We start from the raw sequence: 21,992 nt of genomic DNA, 5'->3' as shown, positions 1-21,992 counted from the left end.
AATCATCTGTCAAGAAAGCTGTTTCTCCCTGTGCTTTCGAAGGTAGGTGGTGGAAGCAAGTAGCTTTGAAAGCAGAGAGATTTCTGAAAGATTTGTTCCCCAGAATTATAAAATCCTGGATTTAAGTCTTCTTTGATTATTTTAACTTCTCTGAAACTTATATTATCATCTTAAAATGAAAGTTATGTGAGAAATAAAGCAGTATATGAAAATACCTAGGTTTGGTTTCCTAATGTGTACGGTAATTGTTTTAGGATTTTTGGGCTGCTTTAGTAAATGCCATAGCCAATGGCTTCTAAATAACAGAAATTTCTTGGAATTCTGAGATTAGTATCTACAGATTTGGTATTTAGGTAGTACTTGGTATTTTGGTATGAAGGTATTTAGGGCTGACTCACTGATCTAAAGACGCTGTCTCATAGCTCACATGGTAAAAGGGATAAGGCCACTCTCTGGAGGCTCTTTATGAGGGTACTTATCCCACTCTTGGCTCTGCCCAAAGGCCCCACCTCCTTATACCATCAAATATTAGTCCACACTCCTGGCACTGGATCAAAATTCCTGGCACCTGCAACTATAAGGAGAGGTTTATTTTGCTCATGGTTTAGAGGTTTCTGTCTGTGGTTGTATGGCTCCAAGACAGAAACCACATGAGTAAAGGAGTTGTGTGGGAAAGCTGCTCACCCTTAGCAGCCAGGAATCAGACAGAGAAGGCCAAGTTATAGCTCCTGTGACCGCTTACCACCTCAAACCAGGCCCTACCTCCTAGCATCGTATTTAGCCATGAAGTCCTCAATGGATGTACCCACTGATTAGTGTATTGCCCCGTGATTGAGTGATCTTCCAAAGGTTCCACCTCTGAATACGTGAGACTTCTGAGGGACAGTCTAGAGGTAAAGCATACTTTATCACCTTTTGGATAAGGAGTCCCAGATTTGGAGGGGCCAAGAACCATAGCAATATTCATACTACTCCTTTCCAGTAATCCTCAGTGACGTTTGCATCTATTCTTTGTGTCAATTAGCTTCTACAAAGAAAGCAGTTTAATAGAGCAATGACCTCATTTACATAGCCGAAAGGTGGTTGTGATGAGATGCTGTGTGTGCCTTGCACAAACCGGATTCTCTGTCATTGTAGTCTTCGGCCCCTGACTGTGGAGCTCAAACAGATTTATTTCAGTTACTTGTGGAAGAGTTTGGCTCGTAGTTATTTCATTGTCAGTCTTCTCTTTGTCATCTTTCTTGTTGCAGAATGACAGGCAGATTTTGTGCATCACAATGCTGCTTGGGCTGAATGACTGCAAGAACCGTCTAGTGAAAGCTGCGACCTCACGAGCTCTTGGAGTCTACGTGCTTTTTCCTTGTCTCAGACAGGTCCGAGTGATCCTCTTTAGCTCTTCCATGTCTCTAACAGTCTCTTTTGTGGATGTAGAGTTCCTGAGTTAGATAGTGAAGGAATTTAACTTGCTTTGTAACCTAGTTCCCTGAGTTGCTGCATGAATGTGGTAATACCCATAGTACATTTAGGTTTAATTACCACACTTCCCAGGCCCTCAGTGCCCAGTAAATGCTTAACTTAATGAATGAATACAAATGAAAAGGAGCATTACCATGCAATAGTAATAGTTTGGAAAGTTGATAAGATTTTACTAAGGAAGTGAAATTCTCCTTTACTCTTATTTGTAATGTTCATCTCACTGAGAGATGTGTAACGAATATGATATATTTTAGAAAGCATTCATGTCAGAACATTGTTTCTCGAAGGTGGAAATCAACCCAAGCCAGAACACATAGGTAACTGTCACAGGCCAGGCTACAGGATGTTCACAAAGAGCAAAACCCATAGGCTCCTCACGCATCTACGACAGAAACCTAATTACAGAGGAGTTCTTTGCATGGAGTATCCAGAGTATAATAAATAAGAACAATGTGTTGATTGAGTAAATTTTGGTTTCCAAGTTGAAATTTGTAGTAGTTTATATGAAAATAAATTGGAGAATTTCACAAGCAGCATTGTGAACCCTAAAGTAATGCAGTTTGGCTTCTCTTACAGGACGTCATATTTGTTGCAGACACAGCAAATGCAATATTGATGTCACTTCAAGACAAATCTCTGAATGTCCGTGCCAAAGCAGCCTGGTCCCTGGGCAACCTGACAGACACTCTGATAGTCAACATGTAAGTGACTGAGCTTAATTTCCCTGGGTAACTTCCAAGGTGAGGTCTTGAGAGGGTGTTTTCACCCCTTCATAGTATAGTCAATCTTCCCACTTTGGTTTGGTTTATATTCCTTTAAATAATAAGATGAATAACTTGTTCTATTTTTTTTTAATATAATGAGATTGAACCCCGGGCTTCACACTGACCTACATCCTAGCTTTTTAAATTTTTAATTGTGAGACAAGGTCTCACTAAGTTGTCCAGACTAGGCTCAAACTGACCTCCTCCTGCCTCATCCTCCCAGAGCACAAGAATTACAGACATGTGCCACCGCACCCAGCTTAATAAGTTGTTCTTTTTCTTTTTTTTTTTTTTTTATTGGTACCAGGGATCGAACTCACGACTGCCTGCTTGCAAGGCAGGCGCTTATGCCACTGAACTAAATCCCCAGCCCCTTAATAACTTGTTCTTAACATAAATGAGAAAATTAAGATATATGTATAAAAATACTGTATGTTAATACGTGTAATATACCCATATTATAGAAAATAAAAAGTAGAAATCCAAAACCTTAAGTTACCCTATTTGTAAAATACAGTTGTTTCTGTTTTTTTAAGTAATAGATTCATGAGTTTTAAAAAAACTCAAACAGTACCCAGAGGAATTAGTGTAATACCGGTTTTCTGCCCTAACAGTTCATTCCCCTCCCCAGAGGCACCTATTGTTATCATGCACAAGTGTCTTGCTTTTTGTCACTTAACTCCATATACATCTGTAAGTAAAATTTCTCTTTTACTAACTTTTAATAAATCCTTATTTAGTATATGATGTAGTTGGCCCTATGTCATGAATCCTTAACCATAGCTGAGCGTTTGTTTTATGCATTAGGCTTGTTGGTATCTATCCAGTGAACATTTTTGTGGGCAATATCTTTATTTTCAGCTATTCTCTCTAGATACAGTATTATATATGGCACTGCTGGGTCAAAAGATATCCCGAGTTCTTGCTATAGCCTAAACAGATTTAAATTGTTTTCCTAAAGTTTTTATAGTTATGTTTAGTGAGTATATACATTTAAGTGTTGTTTACTCTTTTTTTCAGTTTTTTTTAATTAGGACTATACATGTTTGCAGTAGATAATGATCACATTCCTCATGGGGACGTGGCACGTGTACATAGCACATCCTACTCTTTTTTTGCATCCCCTCCCACTCCATTCTCCCTTTATCTCCTGGTCCCCCTCTTGTTTTTACAAAAGATGTGTCTCCCTTTTCCTATTACCCATCTTTTATTTTTCTCTTTATTTATAATTTGAGTTTCTTGTGTAAGAGAAACCAGGCAATATTTAAGCTTGTATGTTGGATTTATTTCACTTATAATTATGGTCTCAAGCAAATTTTTCTACAAATGACCCAATTTATCCTTCTTAATGGCAGAATATTACTCAATTATGTATGAATACCACATTTTCTTTCTTTTTTTTTTTTTTGTATCGGGAATTGAACTCACGACTTTGTGTTTGCCGAGCAGGCACTCACACCACAGAGCTAAATCCCCGGCCCCACATTTTCTTTATTCATCTGTTGACAAACGTATAGGACACTTTCAAGATTTAACAGTTAAGAATTGTGCTGCTATAAACATGGGTATGCATGTATCACTATAATATGCTCCTGTTAATACTTTCTGGAAGACACCTAGCGAGGTCAAAAAGAATTTCTATTTTCAGTCTTTTGAAGACTCAAAATCTGCTATTTCCATAGTAGTTACACCAGTTTGCATTTCCACCCACAATACAGAGGGGTTCCTTTATCCCCATAGCCTTGCCAGCATTTGTTATATTTAATTTCTTGATGAGAGCCATTCTTTCTGGCATAAGATAGAATCTCAGTGTTGTTTTCATTTTCATTTCTCTTGTTTAACTTACTTTGCATGCTTTGGATGGAACAGGGAAACACCCGACCCAACTTTCCAAGAAGAGTTCTGTGGTCTCCTGCTCTTAAAAATGTTGCGAGCAGCAATTGAAGCCTCCAAGGACAAAGACAAGGTAGACTCCAAGAAAACCTAGTATTTCTTGTTTAGAAATACTAGTGGCCACAGTTGCAGCATAGCTGATGGCGCAAGGTGGCATAATATTCCTTAAACTGTTCCCCAAAAAGTCCCCTTGTTCAGAGGGGATAGAGAGGATGCTCAGCGTGTAACCCCCATTCCACACTTCTGCATTTTCTTTACTAATCTCCTGTTTCATGAAAAATATCTGTGTCCTTTGTAATATTATGATATATTTATATTTGTTGTAATATTAGTCCAATATTTTAAAATATATATAAGTAAATATATAATACATATATTATATATATAAAAATGTGTGTGTGTTTAACTGACAAGTTAGATATAGTAACTCTGGGTTTCAACATTTCTTTACACAATAAATTTTAAAAGCATAGGCCAAGTTTTAGATCAGCTGTTCATAGGTTCAGGTCCTGGCTTGTCCTGCCTATGCTTTTAACATTTTTTGTGCCTGTTAACCAGATGTAACCTTGCAGAGTTCTGAGGACTTACATCCTTTAACAGGGTCGCCATTGCCTTAGCTGTCTTGCTTGGAGAAATCTAGGGTTTCCTGGGCTTTTTAAAGTGATGATTATACTTTCTCAAACCTTTACAGCAAAATGGATTTCTAAAGCTTTTGAATGTTGTTCTAGGTAAAAAGCAACGCTGTCCGGGCCCTTGGAAATTTGCTTCATTTTCTGCAACCATTTCATATAGAAAAGCCCAGATTTGCCGAAATCATTGAAGAATCTATCCAGGCCCTGATTTCTACTGTTCTAATTGAGGCTGCCATGAAAGTTCGATGGAATGCTTGTTATGCGATGGGAAATGTATTTAAAAATCCTGCCCTTCCGCTTGGTAAGACTGTTTCCCTCCTCCTTGGTGGAGAACCTCTTTGGGAGGCATACACTGGTCAGAGACATTTGTCATGTTTTTTCTCGCAGGGTTAGAAAACAATGGAAGCATTCTAGAAACCCGGGTTTAGAGGATCGGGGAAGTAAATCGTTATATATATTCAGGCACTGAAATATTTTATTGTCTTTTAAAATTATGTTTATACTGGGCTGGGAATTTAGCTCAGTGGCTCAAGTGCCTGCCTGGTAAATGCAAGATCATGAGTGTGATCCTTCATACCCCAAAAAAACAAAAATTTCTATATATGTATAAAGGTTTTTGATAATCTGAGCAGCTGCTTTTTTTTTTTTGGTCTTTTTCGGTTTTATCAGTACCAGGGATCGAACTTACGACACTTGAAAGGCAGGCGCTTACGCCGCTGAGCTAAATTCCCAGCCCCAAAGAGCTGTTTTTTATGTTAACCATTTACCAGTCCAATTATTTAAATACTGCGTGACCAAAAATTGCATATTTTTTAAATTTTTACAAGATAACAAGAAATATAAAAACAACCATTTATCTAATCAATTGCTTAAAATGACACTTGCCCAAGCCATACTCAGGGTAACCATTAAGTGATTAAGCAAACTAAAGCAGGATATAAATCAGGTCTGCATTACAATGTTTGCATTAGATGGGTTAGAAAAAAAAGAAAGAGAATTGGCCTAATTATTTGCAGTGGTTGCCTCTCCATAGAAAAATGAGTAGGATTTTTTTTTCTTTCACTTCTAAACTTTCTACAGTGGGTGTATATTGTTTAAACAATCGAGAAAAACAGGAAAAAACTGGAATGAGAGAATACAAATTTGAAATCCCATGAGTGGATGCTGCATGTAAAGAGGGCATCTGTCTCGGTCGTGTCATCATAGTGGATGTGTTCCTTGACAATGTCCTTGAGCTGGGGGTGGCTTAGGTACATGGATGATGGCCTCCTGAGCCCTGCACTGAACATCAGTGTTTGACTTACACATCTGCCTCTGCCAAGGTTTGAAGCCTCAGACAGGTGAGTGTGCCTGGGAGAAGAAAGCTGTTATAGGCCCAGGGCACATGTACCAAGCGAGAGAACAGGGAAACAGGGGAACAGACTCTGCTCCCCTTATTACCCAGAGTGCCCATGCAGAGCAGCGAGGGGGAGTTTTCCACTAAAGAGGCAGAGTGCTGAGGGCCATGTAAGCTAAGGGAGCCAGGAAACTGACCAAGGAGGGAGGAGGAACAGGGTAAGAGCCAAGGACCTCGAACACTGGCCCCTTGTATTGGCAATAGCATGCAATTGGAAAGGGCCTGTTCACCTGTCTTCAAAAGCAACAAAGAAGGGGGAAAGGGCCTGGAGAGCTGCATTCCACTCTGTGCACCTCCTGAAGACTAAGGACTCCCCAAAACGGTGGAGAGCGGTAGCTCTGGGGAGGAGGAAATGAAGCTGATTTCCTACAGCCTACAGGAGTGGAAAAAAGAAATCTGATCATCTTGTTCTTAAAATGAGAAGTTTTGTGTTTTTTTACAATAAAATGCATGACGATGTGGTGAGAGCAATGTCTGGATGCTAATATGGGTGAGAAATATCTTTACGTTTCCATTAATAGAGCTGCTGCATAGATTTGTGCAGGTTATGTACAACTTAGCAGTGTCCGGGAGGTAGCAGCTCATTCTGCAGCAGCTGCAGCTCGCTCTTTTGTGCTTCTCCCACCAAGCCGTACACTTTTGGACAGAGTCCTCCCAGAAAAAAAGCCTTCTTCTAAGTCCCCAGAGATCCTCTATTAGGCAGCAGAGGCCCCAAGCATGCTGCAGATCAGTCTAGGGAAAAAGGGAGGTTTGGGGGTCAGTGTTGATCCCCAGAATTAGTCACTCACTGCCCTGAGCTGAAGGGTTAGTATAAGAACAGAATGGACAGATAAATCAGCCATCTTAGCACTAATGGGCATGCTTCCCCTAAACCCCTCTCCTGCACACCCCTTACTCCAAGCCTTTACTGGTTTCCATGGCTGGATTCTTTCTAGGCACAGCACCTTGGACCTCCCAGGCCTACAACGCCCTAACGCTGGTTGTGACCTCATGCAAGAACTTTAAAGTGCGCATCAGATCAGCCACCGCCCTTTCTGTCCCAGGCAAGAGGGAGCAGTATGGGTCTGTGGAGCAATATGTGCAGATCTGGAACTCGCTGGTCATTGCCTTACAGAAGAGTGAGGACACCACAGACTTTCTGGAATTCAAGTACTGTGCCAGCCTTCGGACCCAAATCTGCCAGGCATTGATTCATCTTTTGAGCTTGGCCAGTGCCTCCGATTTGCCCTACATCAAAGAAGCCCTTGAACTGAATGGGGATATGATCCAATCTTACATCCTACAGTTCTTAAAATCAGGAGCAGAGGGAGAGGAGTCTGGAGCAAACCACAGCCCACAGGAAAGAGACCAAATGGTTGAAGTGGCCCTGGAACACATAAGCAGTGTTCAGGCAATGGCTGGGGACAAAGCCAAAAGGGCCATTATGGGCTTTTTAGAAGATACCCTGACCATCTATTTTGATTCTTGTGGATCACAAGTAGCACTTCTAGGATCATCAAACCAGTGACTTGCTTTATACTTTTCAGATGTCAAATATTGTAGTAGAAAGACCTAAGCACACGCATAGGATAATGTGGGGTTTAATCACAGAAATGAGCAGGCTGTCCACTGTTTGTTTAGAATGGCTTAGCAGCTGTTCCAGCTCTGTTCAGAGGGCTTGGCCCTGTGAAGAATCACTCTCCTGTCATGGCCACAGGCAGAGGTGGTAGAGCCTCTGACCTGGGTAGCCAGGAATCAGGGTGCAATGTGGAATCTGCAAATGGGAAGGTTCTGCAGAATGTTTAATGCTGGGAAATAAATGAATAAAAAGTAGAAGGCTATAAGAATTACAGTGTCTAACTGGGGGTCTAATTTAGGCTTCCTCATAATGGTAATAACATTGATAGGCTGCTTTTTATGTACCAAGTATTACAAATCATTACCTAGGTGCTTTATTCTAATGGTTTCAAAACTTGTACTGCCCTGTTATAGACAAGCATATACATTATGCTTGTCTATAAGTATCATAATTTCTCTTTTAATATTCTACATATTAGAGAAGATATGATACTGGTCTTTCCAAGCCTTGCTAATTTTGTTTAATGCAGTGTCCTATGATTCCATCCATTTTCTTGCATCTTGTTCATTTTTATGCCTAAATAATATTCTACTGTGTCTATATGCCTCATTTTTAAAATCTCATCCATCGATGGGACCCTGGCTGCTTCCATACCTTGGCCTAATGAACTGTGCTGTGGTAAATATGGGTAAGGTGGAACACGGGTTTGCCTGGCTTTGGGATATGCCTGAGGGATTAGTGGAGCACACTGCTGGGTGGGTCTAGGTGAGGGTGGAGAAGTGGCTTTGGAGTCTGTGGTCCCTCCTCCTTTCCTCTTCCGCACCGTTTCCCAGGAACTCATCAGCTTTGCTGTGCCACGCCGTTCACCATGCCCTTCCGCCATGGTTCTCCTGCTGCGAAGCCTGCTGGCTGCCCTGAAACTGAACTGAATTAAATAATGAGTGCCAGGTATTGCATCTTATCAACAAAAAAGCTAATACGGCTCTGTACCTCGGAGTGGTATAGCTGGGGCACATGGTGGTTCTGTTTTTAGTGTTTTTGAGGAGCCCCATCTTGATCTCTCAGTGGCTGTATAATTCACATTCCCACCCACGTATTTTTTCACAGTACTGAGAATTGAACCCAAGGCCTTTGCGCTGAGCTGTATCCACTGCCCCTTTGGTTTTTTGAGTTTTGAGACCAGGCTAGGCCCAACTTTCAGACCTCCTGACTCAGCCTCCCAAAGTGCTAGGATTAGGGATGTGTGCCACCACATTCAGCTGTTTTTTGTGTGTTCTTTTTTCCAGTATGTTTGTGGTCCATGAAGTTTCCATTCATCTAGGTAGATGGATCCATGTATGTAACAGTTTCTTTAGTTTTCTTAATCCCCTCCCTCTCCTGTCCTCCTCTCTCCCTCCCTCTTCCTCTGAATACCCTTTCCCCATTTCCATTCTTACTGATACTATTAATCTTAGTATGTTTTTTATATTCTTGATGCCATTCTGACCAGGCTAATGATATTGAATATTTTTTCATATACTTACTGGCTATTGATTCTTTGGGAAATATCTTCCAGTCATTTGCCATTTTATTGATTTGGGCTGTTTGATTTGGGGGGCCATTAAACTTTGAGTTCTTTATGTTTAGATACTAATTCTCTATGAGAAGAGTAGCTGGCCAAGATTTTCTCCCACTCTGTAAGCTGTCCTTTTACTTTGTGGATTGTTTCTTTTACTGTGTAAAAGCTTTTTAACTTGACGTAGTGCCATGTGTTCATTCTTGTTATTACGTCCTGTGTTATTACTAAAGTCATTCTGAAAGTCTTTGCCTATGTCTATGACTTCAGATGTTTCCCTTGGTTTCTTTACTAGCCGTTTCAAAATTTCAGATCTTATTCCTAAATTTTTTAAGTGATTTTTCTACAAAGTGACAGAGACCTAGTTTCAATTTTTTATAGTATATGGGTGCCCAGTTTTCTCAGCACCACTTGTTAAAGAGGCTATCTTTTCTCACAACATACACTTTTGATGCCTTTGTCAAGAATAAGATGGCTCTGGTGTATGAGTTTGTTTTGTGTCTTTTGTTCCATTGGTCTGCATGTCTGTTTTTGTGCTGATACCATGTTGTTTTTGTTACTATGGCTTTGTAGTGTATTTTGAAGTTGGGTGTTGTCATGCCTTCAGCACTGCTTTATAAACATGTACATGCTTCAGTGCCACGTAAGGAATGTAAACATAATTTTCTGCAAACATGTACCAAAAAAAAGAAGAAGAAGTGGATCGGAGATGGAGGGAGAGAGGAAGGGAGGGAAGGGGATGGAAAAAGGAACTAAGATGTATCCTGTACATGTACCAACTCCACACAAGGAAAGTCAATATTATACACTACAAACATGTACTAATAAAGAAAATGGTCTGAAAAGAAGAAAAAACATATTCATAGACACACTAAAAATAAAAACTGAGCCAAAATAAACCTGTCTTTCTTAAATAAAAATACAATTAGCATCCACCTCTTGTCTTTACTACCTTTACAGTACAAGTAAATTATAGCAGTGTGTCCGAAAGGCCAGCAGGTGGAGACACAGACACATAGTCCTTGGTCAGAAGGCTGAGCCCTGCTTTCCAGTGGGGTTCCGGTGGTTCTCATTGGAAACACTGGGTCAGCTGTAATTTTATGTTGAGATCACCTCAGGGAACAATAACTAATCAAGTCCCACAGAATCTGAATTTTGTGACCTGGTATGGTCTTCCCATTAGAAATTTTAGAAGTCACACAAGTGATTATAATAACAGCACAGCGGGAGACCTGCCTGCCACTCTGGCTTAGGTAACAAAGGTTCTCAAGATGATGAGCTGCAGAACCGCCTGGGGAAAGTGGAAAACAGAACCCTAAACTGTTGGGGTCTTCATTTTTTTTTTGATAGACAGTTTATTAGGCAGTAGTGATAGGGTAGAGTCAAACATACAGTGTAAAGTACTGAATCCAATAACATCCCATGAAATGCTAGTATATCTAGTATATCAGAGTAATGGTGGGCATCAGACATTGCAGGAATTGTGAACGTGGATGGTGCTGGGATTGAACCCTGAGCCTTGCACACACTAGGCAAGCTCTCTGCTGCTGAGCTGCATCCCTTAGACCCTAAAATAATCTTACAGGAGAAAACTTTCACTGAGAGGACGCTAACTACCAACTTTACTTCTCCCCTGAGAATAAAATTCAGGGTGGCTGCCCCAGACCATCTTGGAGTGCCCAGGAACAGTTTTCTACCTTGGGACAGGGGTCTCCTTTGCAGAGAAACACAGACCACACCTGCTGTCAGGGCCCAGCAGAGGTTTAAAATTGAGTGTGGTTGATTCATGCCTCTTGTTAGGGAAGAGTAGGATCCTGAGCTAATCAGCATCATCATTTTGATGTTTTGCTACAGGTGTTTTTATTGTGTATACTTATGTATGAGAGTATACGCTGTACACCTGGACAACATGAATGTCTACCACATGGGGATTGGCAAGGAGTACTGTGGATTGAACCCACAGACTGCACTGAGCCCTTTTTCATTTTCAGTCACTGAATTGCATGGACTGGCCTCAGATTTGGGATCCTTCTGCCTCAGCCTCTCAGAATGCTGGGGTTTCAGGCATAAGTCACCAGCCCCAGCCTAATAGGGGATTAGGCTACAAAACTGAGGTCATACACTATGTGTTTTGCACAGTCTGCTTTTTTAATACTAAGTTGTGCACACTGACAGTTCTAAAATATGGCATTAAGGACTAGATACTAGCTTATGGTACCCATACACAATAATTAATCAATTCTCTATTGTCGAACATTATTTTTCAATCGGATTGATTTACATGTAACTCTTTAACAGATAGTGAATCTTTTCATGTGTGATGGGAGGAGACATGTAGCTTTATGACTTTGAGCACTTGGCCAATAGTGTGTGCACCACTGATCTGACAATCCAACCGTCCTCCCCCGGACTTCGGCAGGGCTCCTGGCTCGGGTACCTCATCCCTATGCTCCCACAGGTGCATGTGGGCTTCTCGGCCTGTCCATCCTACCACCCTTCTGTTCCCATACTAGCCCCAAATTTTTTAAATTTTGTAACAGTGGCCAGAGAACCAGCCGGGTATTGTCTTTCTTGGCTCCTGGACTGCCTAAGATTGACACTTTTAGCTTGGGACAGTCAGCAGCAGCTAATTATTACCGAACATTTACTATTGACTTTTGAAATAGGCACTTTCTATTCAAGAGGAGAAGATTGTGGAATACACCCTTATTAATGCCAGTTGTTGGTCTTAGAACACCTAATTCTACAACAGTGCGTTGTGATTGCCTGTTTACCGGACTGCATTTCTGCCAGACAATGGGTTCTTCCTGTCCTCTCCACCTTCCCCTCACCCCACTCAGCCCCACTCAGCCAGGTGCACAGCATCTCTGAGCAAGGGTCTATTGATGAATTTGGAAGGTGTCAATATCCCCCTTTACAGATAAGCAAACTGAGGCCTCAACAGGAAAAATAACTAGCTCTGAAGACACTGCTCTTCAAGGGCAGTGCAAGAATTGAAGATTCCTTGGAGAATCCCTCTTCGTTCAGTGCTGTTCCCCACACAGCTTTACTACCATGTGTATGCAGAGCCCAGACACAAGAGAAATCAAAAGACAAACAGTGGTTGTTTTCAAATTCGTTGGAGTTCCCCATGTTTCGCCCTGGTCCTTCCCGCACATGGTTTTCCTGATCATTCAGGACCCAAGAGGAAGACTTTCACACAGCATTGCTTTCAGCTGGAGCGATGCATTAGGCATGAAAGCAGCCTCCAGAATCATCTAACCCCAGCACTCGTGCCTCACAGGACACCAAGGCCCCCCACCAAGACCCTTCCACCGCACTCGTGGTGGAAAAGACGATCCCCTCCCTGTGCTCTTCTGATTCACAGGAAACAAGTTCTGTCAGCCTGGGCAGAGCAGTAGTAAGGAGCCCATGCTTCTGTGGCTTCATGCTCACAGAGGCCTCCAGCACCAGCAGCTGACAGTACAGCCTCCAACAGCCCCTGTAACAGGGAGGTCAGGGAGAGGGCAAGGCAGGCGGGCCTTGGTGCGCTCTGTACCCACTGTTCCCATGCTACACTCTTCATAGCTCCAGGGAACTATTTCCTGAGCCTGGAGATTCATGGGAAAGCAATGGTCAGGGGATGTTCCCCCCAACTCAGGCCCTTAAATATGGATGTATGTGATGTACCCCTGGAAGGCCTGCCCCACCCCAACCCCTACCCCCACACTGCCAACATCTGCTGGGACCAGGGATCAGGGCTGGAGAGGCCTAGCACGCCTGGCCTGAGGCTCTGGGATACAGTTAGGTGTCTCCATGGTGTGAAAACACTCAGAACTCAGGGTCCCAGTGAGGGGTGGTGAGTGAGGCTACTGCTGCCTCCAGGCACAGTCGGGGCTCTGAAGATGTTTGGGGCAAGATCGCCTGGCTCATCTGGCTCCTACACAGACCAGTAGGCAATCTGTCACTCCATCATGGCGTCACTCCTTAGTCTCCCCACACCCCCAACACGCACCCAAAAGGAAAAAGACAGCTACAGGCTTCTGGCATACACAGATGAAGGATCGCAGGCCCTGCTGAGAGTTGCTCCTAAACCCGAGGCCTGCAAGTGCTGTGAGCGCTGGATCACTGCAGGGGCCCGCCCAGCCCACCAAGGTGAGCCGTTGGGTAGGACTTGCCAGAGGAGGCCCAAAGATGGGCAAGGCACTTCCAGAGGAGGGACTGAGTGGGTGTGGCTGAGCATTCACACTGCAGTGGCCCAACACAGGATGGATGGAGGTCACAAATGTGTCCCGGCTTGCATCATGGAGGGGATTCTAGAATTGCCATAGAGAAAGCATTCAAGTGGCAGGTGAAGCCTGGGTGGAGGCAAGAGGGACAGCGTTCTCTCCTGTGATCACACCGTGGAAAGTCCTAGTGCCCGGGACCCATCAGAAAAGGCTGCTGGCATTGGGCTCGGGTGTGCACTGGGCTCTGGGAAGTTGAAACTGCCTTCCCTGAGACTGATGTGTAGCTGATGGTGACTTGCTGGAGAGGGGCCTCTGGGAGGCCCTGCAGCCAAGGGAGAGAACCAGCGCCTGGTCCTTGGCGGGATGTGGACCCACAGGGAAAGGAAGGAGAAACAGCTGGGAGATCCTGAAAAGGTTACACAGCATTAACCTGTGCCCAGCACAGGGTACTCTGGGTGGCAGCTGAGACAAAGGCAGCCCGAAACTGGAACAACCTGAATGAATGGATAAGCAAATGCTGCAAATCTAGTCAGTGGAACATTATTTAGCTGTAGAAATAATGAAATACAAATACAGTTTACGACAAGGGTGATCCTTAAAAATATTAAGCTAAGTAAAAGAAGCCTGTCTGGAAATTAGGGAATTTCCTTTACATAAAACATCCAGAACAGGCAAAACCACAGTGTCAGAAATCAGATCAGCGCTTGCCGGAGGCTGGAGGCGACTGGCTGGAGTCGGGGTGGAAGGGCAAGGTGATGTCTACACAGTGCAGGGTGTCTTTTGGGAGTGCTAAAAATATTCTAAAATTGTGGTGATTGATGTTCACATGATTGAATAAACCAAAAACCATTTAATGATACACCACTTTAAATGTACAGGTTGTATATGTGTGAATTATATCCCTTTAATAAAGAAGCTAAAAGGGGAAATGATTTAAGCATAGTCCTCAGATTGGATTTTGATAAGTAGGTGTCAGACAAATGTTGGCTTCATAAATCACTTAGAAAATACAGGTGAAGGGGACCAACTTTTGGACAAATAATACTGATTTATTCATTCAGCAAAGAGGTTTTGAGCACTGGGCCATGAGAAATATCAAATAACAAGACCCAAAAAAAAAAAAAAGAATCCCTTCCTCTACTCTAGTGGGAAGAGAAAATATACCGAAAATGAATCGGGCTGTATTTCGCGCCACAGAGAAATGCAGAACTGTGTTTAAGGACTGCCTTACCTGCAGCAAGTGGTCAGGAAGGCCTCCTGGAAGGTGACCTTTGAGCAGACACTTGAAGAAGGTGAGGGGTGAACACGAGGATTCCAGGGAAGGAACATTCCAGGCAGGTGACACGTAGGGCACCAGGGGTGGGTTGGAGGCACAGCAGGAGGCAGAGCACCCAGAGGGTAAGACAAGGAAAAGAGCCCAAGAGCTCAGGGGCACAAGAAATGGGGGCTCTGCAGGTGGGGACAGAACTAACCTGAGGAGGAGGGACCCAGGAGCCATGGGAGGGTCGTGAGCCGAGCAGCTCCGTGACCTGACTGACCTGCATAGGGCTCTCTAGGCCAGGGTGCCTCAGCTACAGCACTGCTAACAGTGTTTTTAAATTGTGTGTTATTACATGTTTGCCATACATGATGACTGCATTTGTTGTGGGGAGTTGGCACACGTATATAACACATCTTAATTTTTTGTATTTCCCTTGGACCTCCCTTCCCTACCCCTCCCTCTAGTTCCCCTTTCCATTTGCAAAGAATCTATAGCCCTATTTTGTATTATCTCTTTTATTTTGCTCTTTAAATTATTTATAACTTGGGGATTTCACACAAGAGAAGCCATGTGATGCAAAAGCTTGTGTGTCTGATTTATTTCTCTTAGCATTATGGTCTCAAGGTGCATCCATTTAACAGCATCTGACCTCTACCTCAGAGATGCCCTAGTAGTAACAATCCCAAAAACCTCCACACACTGCCACATGCTCTGCTGGGGCGAAAACAGCCATGATTGAGAACCATTGCCCAAGGCTGTAGGAGGAGTGGACCTAGGGAATTCAGGTTGAGGCAGGTTGGATCTGAGGTGCCCATGAGGCCTGCAGGGTGCAGGTCTTGAGCAGTCTGACAGGTAAGACATGGGCAGCCTCCATACCCCAGCTCAAAGACGTCATTGGAATAAATGTCATGGAGAAACATCCAGGAGGTCTATTTAACTTGATGTAATGACTCGAGCCAGGATTATGCTAAAGACACCAGAGGAAATACTAAAAGGAGTAGCGTGAGTTTGTGACCCCACCCCACAAACACAGACAACTCTGACTGAAGCAGAACAGAGAAGGCTGATAATGCTCTAGAGCTGGAGAAAAAGGAAAATAAATCCAGCTCCTCCAGAAGATCCACAGATCAACAAAACTCTTTTTATCTTCTATATGCTAAGCAGTTTTTGCTCTCATGATCTCATTTAATCTTTGAAAAGCAAAATAAAACTGTGAGGTAAATACTATCTTTCCCCCTACTTTTTTTTTCAAATTAGGAAAAGGAGGCTCCAAAAAACCTGAATAACATACTCAAGGTCATTTTGTCAAGGACAAAGTTGGCATTTGAACACAGGTTGATGGTTTCTGCAAGCTTCTGGGAAGGTCGGCTGGGACTCAGCACTGAAGATCTCAGCAGGCGGGCGCGGGGTAGAGAAACAGCAGGAGAGGTAGCTTCCTGGACAAGAATGAGATGAGGCATGAGTCACTGTGGTCAAGGTTATTTCTTGGAGCCCAGAACTTGTTTAGTGGAAACTGCTCATCAGGGCACAGCACAGGAAAGCCAAGGCATGGCCAGCTGAAATGGAAGGATTTTGACAGTGTATTGAGTACATTTTTCTGTTGCTGTTGAGTAGACACATAATGAGGACTTTGAATTAGGGCAATAGGTTAAGGCTCAATTTACCCAAGGCTATCTAGCTCTGAAGTTGGAGGGTCTTCTATTTGTCATCTTGTCTGCAAGGCACAAACACACTTCCCCAGATTGGCACAAGACTCCCAAGAATAGTTACCTGGTATCAATAAATTTATCATCTCAGGTGACCAATGCTGCAGTAAAATTGGGATCATTTATGGAAAGTTTTCATCAAAATATACTCACTGATCTATAATGATCAAGATAAAACCATATCCCAGAAAGCATCTGAGGATGACCAGGAAGGTGCTCTTTCATGTCAAAAGATGCATTTATAAAAAGCCAAAAAAAAAAAAAAAAAAAAAAAACAAAAGAACTTCAGGGAAGTTAGACCTTTAATTTTATCTGAATTTTAACAACAAGCCCTGAGCTGCTTATTACGTGGTTCCTGAGGATCTGCAGAGAAGTGGCTGCTGCCTGCATCCCCAGACACAAGAGTTGAATTCTGTTCCCTCACAAACCAGCTGAGACCATGACAAAGCAAATCATGGGGTCCCACAGATTCATCCCAACTGGCTTCAACTTTCATGCTCAGCATCTGGTTTCATTTCCTTGGGTTGTTGGCCCTGCCTCAGTGTCCAGTGTAACCCAGTCTCCATGGTGAACACACTGTGTGTGAGATTCTCTCTGAACTCTGCTCTTGATTGGATAAGAGGCACCCAGCAGTCTGAGTCTCCCATGCAGGACCCACAGGGGATAGTGCAGGACAGTGGGACAGAGCACAGGCTCCAGGTTACATGGCTCTCTGTTCAAATCCTGAGTCCACAGATTATCAGCTGTGTAATTTTGGTCAATGCAACTGAACCTCAGTTTCTCTATTTGTAAGATAAAAGGGCAGGATTTATCTTACTAGGTTGCTGTCAGTAGTGATTCTCCAAGTATGTTCTTTGGAACATCCATTCCTTGAGACAGAAAAGAGTTTTGTTGTCAAGTGGATTTGACAAATGCTGAACATCAAAACCTATCTTGGGGATTCTCAAGTAACATTAACTAGGTTCTAAGAAACCTGTGAAAGAGTAAGGGATGCAGCTCAGAGGTAGCTCAGTGGAACGGTGCTCGGCTTGCCCACACAAGGCCTTGGGTTTGCTCCCCAGCACTGCAAAATAACCACAAGCCTATGAAATAATAGGTTTCATTTTGATTAATACAGTCTTTTCCAAACAGCAAAATCTGTTTTGAAAGAAACTCCATTAGCACCCTGCTGAGCAAGCCTCCCTGTCATTCACTGCAGGGAAAGCTGCTGGGGGCACAGGGCTGCAGGCTAAACAGGAGGCCAGACACAGTGCACATGGTGCAGCTCCTGCCAGTGCATGGGGGACACCAGCAAGTGCGACCTCCGTTTGCACTTTTCCCCTAAAGTCAGGAATGTTTATTCAAACCTTTCCTACTTCAGCTACAGTCAAGTATTTTAGCCTGTTTGACAAGTATTTTCGCAGAACTCTTTTATCAAGCCCTTTTCGTGAAAACACATAAAATGAACTTAATGACATCCATACTGATAAAGCTGCACCATGAGCATACATGTAGCTAGACTGCAAGAACGCTCACTCGTGGATCTGGGGACAGGGATCTGGAGTCAGATCTGCACCAGCAGGAGCTGGGGACCTTGAGTAATGTGCTCAGTCACAGAGTCTGAGAGCTTTCCAATACCAGTGCTCTCTGCATACACTAAAATGTGTCCTATTACACAGGTTCAGAGTTGAGTATCTTCGGGCCCCATCCTTTTGAAAAGAGATTTGACAATATGTACCCTAAAAACCCTAACATCTCCTTACCTAAGAATACCATTTTTTGTCAGGTGCAGTGGCGTATGCATGTATCTCAGCACTTTGAGAGGCTGAGGCAGGAAGACTGCAACTTTCAATCCAACCCAGGGAAACTTAGGGACTTAGCCAGACCCTGTTTCAAAATAAAAAAAGGTAGCTCTGTGTGAAGGTTCCAGTTAAAAAAAAAAAAAGTACAGGGGTATATTTGTTTTATACATATACATAAAGACATTTATCATATTGATACTATGGACAAAACTGGAATGAACAGTTGGGAATAGTTAAATGTCCAGCATGTCCAGCAGTTTGGGGATGGTTAAATCTATTAAAGGTTTTCTCTACATTAAATATCTTTTTTTTTTTTTTTTTTTTTTGGTACCAGGGATCAAACTCACAACCTTGCGCTTGCTAGGCAGGCGCTTATGCTGCTGAGCTAAATCCCTGGTCCTACATTAAATATCTTATGGCCATTTAGAATGATGCTTAAATTTTTTTATTTTAAAGAGAATAAAACAAAACAAAGCAGAACAGAACAATGTAAACAACACAGAACTTCACAATAAGACAACAGGAAATTGATGGTGGCTACCATAATGTCTCTTGCTTTGTTAGAAATAGTTGTTCATTTCCTGATTTTGAAGTCATAGAATGATGTTTAGGGAGTTTTAAAGAATGTGGAACATGCTTATATGATGATGTTAAGGTACTGAAACAGGTTACAAAAATAAAAGATATACATTATAATAACAGCTATGTCAACATACAGAGAGAGAGAAATTTACCAATGTCTTAGAGGTAATTATTTTTCACCTCTGAGACCATGAGTTATTCTAATCTACATATTTCTCCTGTAATTCTATGAATTTTTTCTGTATTTCCAAGGTTTATCCAATAGTGATCAGGATGGGAGCCTAAGGCAGGAAGATTGCAAGTTCCAGACCAACCTGGGCAACTTAGTGAGACTCTGTCAGAAAATTTTTTAAAGAAGGGATAGTGTTGGGGATATAGCTCAGTGTTCCCTGGATTTAATCCCCAGTGCTGTCTCCTCTTCAAAAACAAGAAATGGTAATCAGGGAAAAAAGTGATCATTTATTTAAGGAAAAACTGAGCCAAGTGATCCCAAAGTATCAGAACCCGGTAGATCTAAATCCACACTGTGCCAGCTCATGTCAACCATACTGCCTGCCAGGGTCTTCCAGCCCCTGGGCACTAACAGTCCTGTGCTGTCAGATCTGTGTAATATTTTTAATATTAATATTTTAATATTACTTTAATATTTTATTAATTCTTTTATCATATCAATTCAACCTTTTAAATTGAATATGTGTATTTTAAGAGAATTTTTAAACTATTCTAACTGGAAAAATGTTACTTGCCATTATTAGGAAAGAATAACAAAAATGTAATAAAATGAAACAATAGTATAAAGTTCTAGACTATTAAAACTTCTGAGCTCGACCCCTGTTTTATCTCTGCTGAATAAAAACCAGGGTCCCAGCAAGCCTTTGCAGAGATGAAAAAGCAGACTGGCAAGGACTCAAGAGTTATTAAAACACGCTAGCTGAGTAACAGATCCCTTAAGAATTCAGGAAGATTGAATATGACTTCCCCACTAGAGACACTGATCAATGGATTGATTGATTGATTGATTGACTGATTGATTGATTGATTGATTGAACTGGAAATTAAACAGGGCCTTCAGCACCAAGCTATATCCCCAGCCTTTTTCTACTTTTTTATTTTGAGACAGGGTTTCACAAAGCACTACCTTGTCCAAGCTGGGCTCAAACTTGTAATTTTCCTGCCGTGGCCTCACTGAGTGGGGTAGGTTGCCTCACCATGCCCAACTTTGATTTGCTCTTAGAAATCTGCCCATCTGGCACCCAGGGAGTGCCATGTCCAGGGAGAAGTGCCACTCAGTATTTTTAGCCTAAGTGCGTCACTTGCCCAGACAGCTTTAAACTCAAAGACAGCAGGAGATATAGCTCAGTGGCACAGTGCCTGCCTGGCAGGCACGATGTAGTGAGTTCAGGTCCCTGCACCAAAGAAAAGAGAGCAGGAGAGAAGAACTCAGACAGACATTGCTACCATCAGTGTCTGTCCATTCCTCTTAGGATTCCAAAGGTCTGTCCTTACTCAAGACTTCGGTGTTTGCATGCAGTATTTTTAATGTCGTCATCATCCATTTGGAAAGCACATTTCTGAGTCTATAGGACCGTAAGCGTGCTAGGGCTATGCAGTCTCCAAGTCTGAACAGGCCAGACAAAGTTAGAGAAGGCAAAAGATGCCACCGTGCAGGAAAACAATGAACACCAGATAAAAGCTTAGTGAAATTAATTTCACTCATTACCGAGATGAAAACACTGAGGTCCACGAGGAGGGAGAGTGAAGGACAAAGGCCACATTGGGTTAAAACCCAAATCTAACTTCCAATCTGAGGCCTTCTTTCCGATATGCTCATCTGAAGTTTGCTCGGAGACAAGGAGGGTTTATTCTTAGTGTGAGAGGACTGATGCTTCCAGATCCTTTTCTAGCTGCAGGATCAGAAAGCAGCATCAGAGACCACTTTTTTCCGGCAAGCATTCCTCTTCATGTCCCTTAAGTAGCAGGCACCTGGTTTCTCTCCCTCCTCGCTGACACCCACAGTTGCTGCTGCAGGAAGAATCGGGGGCCCACCACTGAACACCAGTAGAAGGAACAACCTCATTGCCTTCATTCAACGAAGATTTTGGAGACTGTTCCCCATTGTTCCGGGTCCAGCCCCCTCATCTTGCAGAAGAGACTGAGTCCCAGAGAGGAAGTATGACTTGCTTTGGATCACCCAGGTAATAAGTGGCTTTTAGAAGATTTTGAAACAAAGCTCACTTTTAAATCCCCTGATCATTTATCTCACACTCTTCCTCAACTCTCTACTCCCCTTTCAACACACTTCTTTGGCAAGAACTACAACCCTGCTGAAGTCTGACTCTCCTTTTACTTAGCACCTGACCCCCTGAGCAAGATTTTCAAACAAAGCACAACCCAGGCTGCTCTCACTTGAAACCACAATCTCCAACCTCAAGTATGGCCCTTCAATCATATTATACATTTCGGGTCAGTTCACATTGGGGCGGGGCGGGGAGCTGCATGGCTGTAATCCCAGCACGAAGGAGGCTAAGACAGAAAGATCACTGGGAGTTTGAGGCCAACCTTGGCTCCATAGTGAGTTCAAGGCCAAACTAAACTCTACAGTGCGACTCAAACCAAAACAAAACAAAATTCGTATTGGCATATTCTGCTCAATAAATACTGAATGAATGGACCGAATAAATGAGTTTTGATACTTAAGGTCATATTGATGTTCTAGCTCTGCTTGTCCAGCTATAAATAGGCCTTAAAATGAATTTGGGAACCAGAATGTCCTTTCAGGCTGAAATGCTAATGTCCTTTGTGTTCAGAAGCTGTGTTCATGATGTTTGCCTGGGCTGCTTCAGCTGGCAGGCCGAGGAGGTTCTTAGTCGATTAAACTTGTTTAAGCCAGTGCTCAACCTGGGAGCCTTAGGACTTTCCTGCCCCAGGAAGGAGCCTTTTGGAACAAGTCTAGGGGTCGGTCCAAAGCTCAGGAACTGTGACTCTGTGCATAAAGCCTTTTGATAGCATTACTTGCATAAGTAAACAGTTGGCCTCCTATTTTACAAAAGGATCTGTTTGTTCTCCAGGCTGCCCCATGGTCTGGGTACCCACAGGGATGCTAGAAAACAGACCACTCCTCTGCTGATAAAGTTTGAACAGCCAGGGAAGTTTGGATCCTTCATCCACAGAAAACAGTGT

At 42.8% G+C, this 21,992-nt stretch overlaps 1 protein-coding gene and 1 long non-coding RNA gene across 2 annotated transcripts in view; one reads left to right on the top strand and one right to left on the bottom strand.

The window, feature by feature from the left end:
* Positions 1–10,209, top strand: part of Heatr6 (HEAT repeat containing 6) — a 32,847-nt gene extending 22,638 nt beyond the window's left edge. The window contains exons 16-20 of the mRNA XM_003469466.4: positions 1,251–1,373; positions 2,053–2,177; positions 4,110–4,206; positions 4,862–5,066; positions 7,097–10,209. Coding sequence (XP_003469514.3) covers positions 1,251–1,373; positions 2,053–2,177; positions 4,110–4,206; positions 4,862–5,066; positions 7,097–7,668 — 1,122 coding nt within the window. The 3' untranslated portion in view covers positions 7,669–10,209. The remainder of the gene's footprint in view (positions 1–1,250; positions 1,374–2,052; positions 2,178–4,109; positions 4,207–4,861; positions 5,067–7,096) is intronic.
* Positions 10,210–15,215: 5,006 nt separating this feature from the next.
* LOC134476269 (uncharacterized) overlaps positions 15,216–21,992 on the bottom strand; it is a 53,777-nt gene continuing 47,000 nt past the window's right edge. Inside the window, exon 3 of the long non-coding RNA XR_010047852.1 lies at positions 15,216–16,179. This is a non-coding gene — a long non-coding RNA (uncharacterized LOC134476269). The remainder of the gene's footprint in view (positions 16,180–21,992) is intronic.

Source organism: Cavia porcellus, unplaced genomic scaffold (genome assembly GCF_034190915.1).
Source record: "Cavia porcellus strain 051 isolate PalLab524CR breed Dunkin Hartley unplaced genomic scaffold, mCavPor4.1 scaffold_6, whole genome shotgun sequence".
In the NCBI taxonomy this organism is placed as follows: domain Eukaryota; kingdom Metazoa; phylum Chordata; class Mammalia; order Rodentia; family Caviidae; genus Cavia; species Cavia porcellus.
This window is presented reverse-complemented; position numbering and strand designations above follow the sequence as displayed.